Consider the following 8,126-nt stretch of genomic DNA (forward strand, 5'->3'; position numbering starts at 1 on the left):
CATTACATACCTAATGTCTTTACAGTGTGTTCTTCAGATCAGTAGTTAACACATCAGAAGAATAATCAGGGTTTGACAAGTTTATATATTACAGACTCACTATGCACATTGATATTATGTTTTTGTTGCACTGTAAATTTGTATCATAGACTGTCAATACAAGTCATTGTATTTTCCTTGGAATCATATAAATTGCTTTGTGTATTCCAAATCAGTGGATCTTGTTGGGATAAGGCAGAGAGAGACACTGCACAATTTAAGAGTGGTTTTGGTTCTATGAGGAATGAAAGAAATGCCATTTGAGTGTCATTGTGACAGGTTTCATCTAGTGATTTACTTCACAGAAATGTGTGCCAGCTGCTACAGAGTAGGTTTTGGCTTGTATATCTTTTTTTTGATAGTGATTGTTTTTTGTTTTGTTTGCATCTTCCAGGAGTTATATCCTGCATTTTGCATTCACAATGGAGGATCTGATTTAGACAGGCTGCCTACTGCCAGTACCTGCATGAACTTGCTGAAGCTTCCCGAGTTTTATGATGAGAACCTGATGCGAAGCAAGCTCCTCTATGCCATTGAATGTGCTGCTGGATTTGAACTCAGCTGAGTCCAACCGATGCTTACTTGGATGATCTGCAGAAGAACGAACCAGTGCCTACTCTATAAGCAGCACCCATACCCAAGCAGTTTTAAGGGAATTCTGTCTTCATTTCTGCAGCTCTTGTGTCTTACCAAATGCCCTCAAATAGGTTTCATTTCTAAACACGTTTTCTTAGTTAGCTTCCATTACTGAATATTGTGTTGACACTGCTTTTATAACTCAAAACAATGAATGCTGTGTGCAGTGTGGCTGATTTCTGTGTTTATGTGAAGAAAGAGCACATTTAAAGAACAGTGACATCTCAGTGAAATTAACCAAAGATGAAGCTTTGGCTTTGTGCTGTTCAAACATAAATAATTTTGCAAACTGGCAATAAAGTTGTGTACTGTGCGGTGCATTGGGATGAGACAGGGCTAACATCCTGTAATTAATCTTTTTGAAGGAAGGAAAGCAGGTGTTTGCAGATATCCCAGAACTGAGAGAATGAAAATGCTCATTACTGACAACCTAACATCTTAACTTACATTGTAGAGTTGTTTACAAATCATAGAGAGATGGGCAATCGCCAACCGTATGAAATTCAACCAGGGCAAGTGCTGGATTCTGCACCTGGGACAGGGCAGCCCTGACTGTGTGGACAGACTGGGGAATGAGAGGCTGGAGAGCAACTCCACAGAAAGGCATCTGGAGGGTCCTGGTTGATGGCAAGCTGGACACGAGCCAGCAGTGCCCTGGCAGCCAGGAGGGCCAACCCTGTCCTGGGAGCACCAAGCCCAGCATCACCAGCCAGGCAAGGGAGGGCATTGTGCTGCTCTGCTCTGGGGCAGCCTCACCTCGAGTGCTGAGGGCAGTTCTGGGTGCCACAATATAAAGATTTTGAGCCATTAGAGAGCATCCAGAGAAGGCCACGAGGGTGGTGAAGGGCCTGGAGGGGAGCCGTGTGAGGAGTGGCTGTGGGCACTTGGTCTGTTCAGCCTGGAGGAGACTGAGGGGTGACCTCATTGCAGTTACAACTCCTTGTGAGGGGAAGAGGAGAGGCAGGCACTGATCTCTGCTTTGTGGTCAGCAGAGATGAGACCTGAGGAAACAGCATGGAACTGGACTGGGGAAGATTCAGGTTGGGTATCATGAAATGGTGTCTCACCCAGAGAGTGGTTGGGCTCTGGGACAGGTTCCCCAGGGCAGTGGTCACAGCCCCAAGTCTGCCAGAGTTCAAAAAAAATTTGGACAGTGCCCTCAGACACTTGTTCTGACTCTTGGGGTATCCTGTGCAGGACCAGGAGTTGGACTGGATGATCCTGATCAACCCTTTCCAACTCAGCATAGTCCATGATTCTATGATAGTTGTGGCAGAACTGATTTTGTTTCATACTACCTTCTCTCAAGATGATAGGCACTGAGATAAAATGGGTGTAATATTCCATTTGTGCTTTCTGGAACACTTCGAAGAAAATTGATTTGCATTATTTTAAGTTCAAGCTTTGCTGCATCATTATCACTTGGACACTGTTCTGAATGGATGTGAGTTTCCAGGTTTTCTCTGTCCTGTTTCTGTCTTGTGCCTGTACAGGTTTGTTGATTGGTTGGTTGGTTTTAAATGAATCAGTCTCCTATTGCATACACAGTACATACAGAAATCACCACTTTGGAAAAATATACATGTAATAATTATTAAAGTTATTTGAACCAAAGTTATCAGGCTTTATCTTTTATATTTGAAGCCTGTGGTGTTCACATTCCTTTTCCCTATCATTTCTTTTCGTCTTAAATGCCATATCTGTGCTGTAGACACTAATCAGATTAACTTCTTTTTTTGATTAAACAGATTTTATATCTATTTCCCTGCAGTATTTCTGCTGAGAAAAGTAAGTGGGAATATGCTGCTTAATATAATTTGATATCTGGGGAAAAAATTGCTCTTGTATGGAAGGAGCTGATCCTCTAGTAGTAGGCACATCGTAGGGTTTCATTATGCAAACTCCAGTGAATTTAAAAAAGGAATTATAGTTCAGACTGTAAGATTCATCAGTCCATCCCTCTGAACTTTACTTTTATATTTTAAATAATCAGAAGTTACAATCAAATTTGTACTCATCTCTTATGCAAAAAAATATTTTGCTGTTACTGGAAACTCTGCTGGATTTCCTATTTAATAATCAGTAACCAGCAATATCTGTTTAAATGTGGGGAAACTGAGTGGTTTTAAGATGTTTACTAGTAACCATATAAAAATGTATAATTTCCTAATTGGGGTAATAAATGAAGTGTTAAAATACTATTTGTAGTCTTGATGTACAGAAATAAAATGATTGGTTTTCTTTTTGGTTTTGCTTTAGGCTTTTTATTTATGTTAAATGGTACATATTCAACCTATTCTTTATCCCAAATTCCTTTCTTGTATATTTTTCTACATAAATTATGAAACTTGTAAAGAAGTTGAAAAAGAGATCAGTAATAGTGAAACTGCCTCCTCCTAATTGCAAAACCTGAACACTTCTTTTAGATAGCATTATTTATTTTAGAACCTAATGCTTTAAATATTTTGAAATTATTTTTCAATTCCATTATTTTGCTACATTGGGTAGTGTTGTATCTGTATTTTGTAAAATTAAATTAAATTTTTCTATTAAATATTTGTATTTTGAAGATTGTGTTGGAGTCATGCCAAGTACTGGTGACTGGTAACGTCCCCTTTGTGCTTTTGAAAAGGAGCCAGTGCCCACTATTGCTGTCTGTGGCCAGGAAAGCAGCAGGGGCCACAGGGAGGGTAGGCTGGGGGAAGAGTGACCTGCACAGAGCAGTGATTGCAGGAATCACAGAGCTGCAGGAACCTTCAGGAGACAATTGAGTTTGCTGCCCATACTCTGATGTTTTATTTCTTCGGTCTGCAGCACTCGGCCATGTCTGTGTGTGCTGTACGTGGAGTGTGACACTGCACAGACAGGGCATCAGAGCAGTTGTACCCCGAGTTCCTGTGCACAGGCTGGAGGTCTGTGCAGCTTCAGCAGAATCCAGGCTGCAGTGAGAGGAGAGTGAGGCTTTCCTTTGGCAGCCAGTGCTTCCAGCTCTGCCAGCTGCTTCCAGAGAGGCAGGATCAAGCACGAGTTCCTGCTTTTCAATGATCTATTGCTGGATATTTTAAAGAACAGGAGATGAAGGTGTGAGACGTAACAGTCATGTTCTGAGGAGCAGGGGAGTCAAAATGATCTCTTGTAGCACTTATGTAGCAAGAATTGTTTCTATATGAAACTGGATTTTAAAAGAAGACCGAACTGTCCCCCAGTGGTAATGCTCCCAGAGTTTAGGTAGGCAGAGGCAGGAGCACTCTGCATGCAAGCAACACGAAATATTATTGTAGATTTCATCATCAGAATTATAGCAGCAAAAATGAGTTTGGGGTTGGTTTCTGTCCAAGACAACCCATCCTTAAACTAAGTTTCTGTACTACTTTCTTCCTCCTAATTCAGTACTTGCTTTTTGAAAATGCGAGTATTTTCTGATTGGTTTTTGTTTTCAAGTAAGTTTGGGCTTGTGATTTTGTAACCTGTTCTATAAACATTTTTGTCAAGGTCTGTATGATGGAAGAGTTCACAAATTTTTCATCTTTACAAAGCTCAAAAGGCGTTAAAAGTGGAATAAAGAAATAAAATTAGCACTTGGTCTCTTTATTTCAGTAAGAGTTTTTCCAGATGGGGGTTCGGTCCTGTTAGGTGGATTAAAAAAACATAAAGCACAGCAAACCAAACCAGGAGTAATTCACCTTGCCCCTACTCTCTGTTGTCTTCCATCGTGGTCCTGAAAGCCAGACTTATATAAATGTCACAAAACTGATTTCTAGGGAACATTTATAGATCTTCAAAAGAGAAAGATTTTTCTCCAGGTTTATGTGTAATCACTGAGCTGACAGAAGTTTGATTTGAATAAGGATTATCTTCAGGTATTTTTTGGGGAAGTGCTCCATAAAAATAATAAAAAACGAGCTTCCTTATGCTAGTAGTAGCAAGGTTGACATTTTTTCAGCATCACTTGAGTAATATAGCACAAGAGTCTTCATTCAATCCTATAAAGGAGTTTGGAATTCAGAGAAAACACTTTCCACGCAGTGAATTCATACATTTCAGTTTCTACCAAAAACTGTTAGTTAAATACCAGTGACACAGCACATACTCTTACCACCAGTGAAAAACAGTGCAGCACAGAAAAGAAAAAGAAGGAAAAAACAAAGGAGAAATGTTTGTTGGACCTGTAATATTTGCTCATATACATGAATCTGTGATAATAATGGTCTGTGATGTAAATGCTTGTTACTTTTTTTTCCATGATGCTTTTGCCTGTCAGTGATGGAGAGAAGAATTTAACATGGTCTGTAAAACTGATCAGGATATCTATATTTTTATTGACTTCTGCTTTTGTGAATAAAATAATTTGAGTTTTCTTGACACTCTGCAGAAACATTTTCATTTTTTGCAGTAAATTGGGCATTTTCTTGTTAAAAACTGATAGTATTAAATAGGTTCATAAAGAATCTAGTATTAATTTAATATCTGCTTGTTGGTGTTGAAGTTAGTACTGCTGGAACTGGTCACCTGTAGCAAGGGTCCCTTACTAACAGGAGATTGGACAGAACAGACGACACAATACGACTTCCATGTCCAATTTCCCTTTATTATCAGCCCGCAGTGAGTTACATAGATTTGCCACTTAGTTTACATTACAGGCTATACAAAGAATGCAAACAACCCTTATTTATCTAAGTCCTAAGGTGGCTAAAGTGTTAGAACTACAATTCTACATTTAGAAACTCATTACTTCCCAGAACACCTAAATATAAGCTGTGAATTTTCTACTGCGCCACTGTGGGCTGCAGGCGCTGTGGGCTCAGGGCCCAGTCTGAAATTGTTCACCCTCAATCAATCCAAATATAAATCCCAACAAATCCCCTTTTTTCTTCTTGAACAATTTCAGACCGAGTCAGAGGTATAACTAATTATTTTTTGCACACCTCCTACAGCCTTTCATGATACTGCAGACCAGGCTCAATCTCCACAAATGAGAAAAATTCCTGGTGGCTGTTCTCTTGGAGCACCTGTCAATGGTGTCACAGTGCTCTATGGACTGAGCTATCTAGGCTGGGTCATCTCTCAAAAGGAAATGTAATAATAACACATATAAAGTTGAATGATTGTCAATTACTAAAATATTGTCTCGTTGTCCCAGATTCTGCAACAGCTGAAAACTCCTTTTCAGGGAGGGCTTAGGTAGCCTCCTTGAGTAAGGCTCCCCAAGTTTACATCAAAAGTCTTCAGCTGTCAAATATATATATATAAGGTAAAATTGTCAAGTCAAAGTGACTTATCTAGTGTTGTCTTGTGCAGAAAACATCTGGGTTTGCTGATGAAAACATCTTCTCTAGTTAAAGTCAAAGTGTGGCCAGAACCTTGAGTGATATCTCTTAAAACCTTTTTAAAACAAAGCTCTTGACAATAGCAACAACAAAATAATCAATTAAAAGGTTGTCTTTTAAATAATTATCATAAACTTAACTTACTTAACTTACTCAACTTACTTAACTTACTTCTTATCTTAAAACACAAAAACCTTATAAAATAGCTTATAACTTATAATGATCTTAATTTTTTTTTTTTAAAGACAAACATTGCTTTTACAGGCTTCAAGAAAAACAATTAAAAAACAACCTTCAAATTCTATCACAAGAATGAGTAACTAACTACATAAAAAGTATCCTTAGCTTACCTTTAATAAAAAAATCCAAGACAACAAAATGATAAGGATTAAAAAAAGAGACTCCTAAAGCAGCCAGTATGGAGCCAGCTGTCCTGTAGAGCAAATAGGACAGCATTAGACTGCAGTTCAAGACCCTTAAATGGTGGCCTGGGTTTTGTTTGTCATTCATTCCCTCGCCGACTCTTTTTGTGACTTTTCTTAGATCTTTCAGGTGATTTGGAATGACTTCTGTGTCTGTGACTATGGTGATGCCCTGGAGATTTAGATCTTGATCTGTGGCGCCTGTCCCAGGATCTGCTCCGCTGCCTCCTGGGGCTCTGGCTGCCATGCCGCTCCTGGTGCAGCGATGGGCTTCTCTTCGGAGAGCGGCTGCACCTCCTTGGAGACCTGCTCTGGCTGCGCCGGTACTGCACCACTGGAGACCTGCAGGGCTTGTCCAGGTCCCTGTAGCCCCTCCTGTGGTGGTCAGGGGATGGGATCCGCTCCAGCTTTTCATCTTCTTCTTCCTCCTCCTCACTAGATTCTACGCCATCCATGTCTTCTTCCAGAGCACTAACACGAGGCTCAAGTTGCTCAGCTTCTTCCAGAACATACCGTTTCTGCAGTCGAGGCAGGATGATGTCACAAACACGTTCCTCATGGAGTAACTCATCAATAAATTCATCCACATGCATCAGCTCAAATTCCCCATTTCTGTTCTGATTTTTAATTTTCCGATAGTCGTTGTACAGCGGTTCCAGGTACTTGTAGCAGTCGATGGCAGTGCCCGTCAGTCTCATGTACAGTGCTCCAAGCATTCGCACATACTTGAAGTCTTCGTTTTTTATGAACTCCACGATGATGTCCTTCTCGGGCTGGATCTGCAGCATCTTCAGCATCAGGCACAAGAAAGGCGTAGGTTTAATGTTCCCTCCATAGACGCTCCCCACATACTTCAGCTCCATGGCCTTGTCCACCACCAGCTCGGCCGTGAGGCCAAAACATTCCTCCTTCCAGTACTTGGACTCGTAGATGCGCGTGCGGATGATCTTCTCCAGCAGGTACTGCGGGTTGGTGCCGTGGATGCTGTGCGCGTCCTTCACCGTGCGGTTGGCCATGGCGGCCCCTGCGCAGCCCCACTCGGCACTGAGCTGCCCCCCTCAGCCCCCCTGTTGTCAGGAGAGGGGAAGGGGCTGCACCGCCTCGCTCCTGTCTCCGCCTCGCACTCCGCCTCCTGTGCCGTTCCCGCTGCCAGCCCCCCTTTCGCTCTCAGCTCTGCCTGACCCTTCGTCTTCCACCGTGCCCTCAGGATCTGGCGGCTGTGCCACTTCCTGATCGTGCTCAGTCTCTTTCTGGAGCTGGCGACAGAACTTCCACTCCTCAAGCCACGAGGTCTATTCAATCCAGCACAGTGCAGCAGCAGGCGCCTTTGTGCCTCTGTCGGGACAGGGACTTACAAACACTGAAAAAATTCGCAATCTTGGAGGACTTTTGCATCTTTCTGCATCATTCCTTGTCCCATTAAAAAAGCCTGGATGGCAGTCTGTTGTGGTTTGAAAACAAACTGAGAGGCTCTAAGTCAGAAATACAATTTAATGAGAAGAAAAGGGGAAAGAAAAAAGATAAAATAAAATAAATGCAATAATACAGAAACTTACAAAAAAAAAATAAACTGACAGAGTCAGAATACAACCTGAGCAGGGTGATGGAAGCAGTCCAGGCGAGGTGGTCTTCCTGAAGCAGTGATCCCGTAGAAAAGTCTGGTAGCTCTGGTCTCAGAAAATCCAGTGGATGAGGGCTGCTT

General features: G+C 41.6%; 1 protein-coding gene and 1 pseudogene across 1 annotated transcript in view; one reads left to right on the forward strand and one right to left on the reverse strand.

Annotated features, from left to right (window-relative positions):
* The window catches only part of UBE3C (ubiquitin protein ligase E3C), a 72,255-nt gene extending 67,463 nt beyond the window's left edge, over nt 1–4,792 (forward strand). The window contains exon 23 of the mRNA XM_066314472.1: nt 434–4,792. Coding sequence (XP_066170569.1) covers nt 434–604 — 171 coding nt within the window. The 3' untranslated portion in view covers nt 605–4,792. The remainder of the gene's footprint in view (nt 1–433) is intronic.
* A 1,453-nt stretch (nt 4,793–6,245) lies between these two features.
* LOC136358583 (pre-mRNA-splicing factor 38A pseudogene) lies at nt 6,246–7,759 on the reverse strand (annotated as a pseudogene).
* Between the last annotated feature and the right edge of the window lie 367 nt (nt 7,760–8,126).

This window comes from Sylvia atricapilla, chromosome 1, assembly GCF_009819655.1.
Source record: "Sylvia atricapilla isolate bSylAtr1 chromosome 1, bSylAtr1.pri, whole genome shotgun sequence".
Lineage (NCBI taxonomy): Eukaryota > Metazoa > Chordata > Aves > Passeriformes > Sylviidae > Sylvia > Sylvia atricapilla.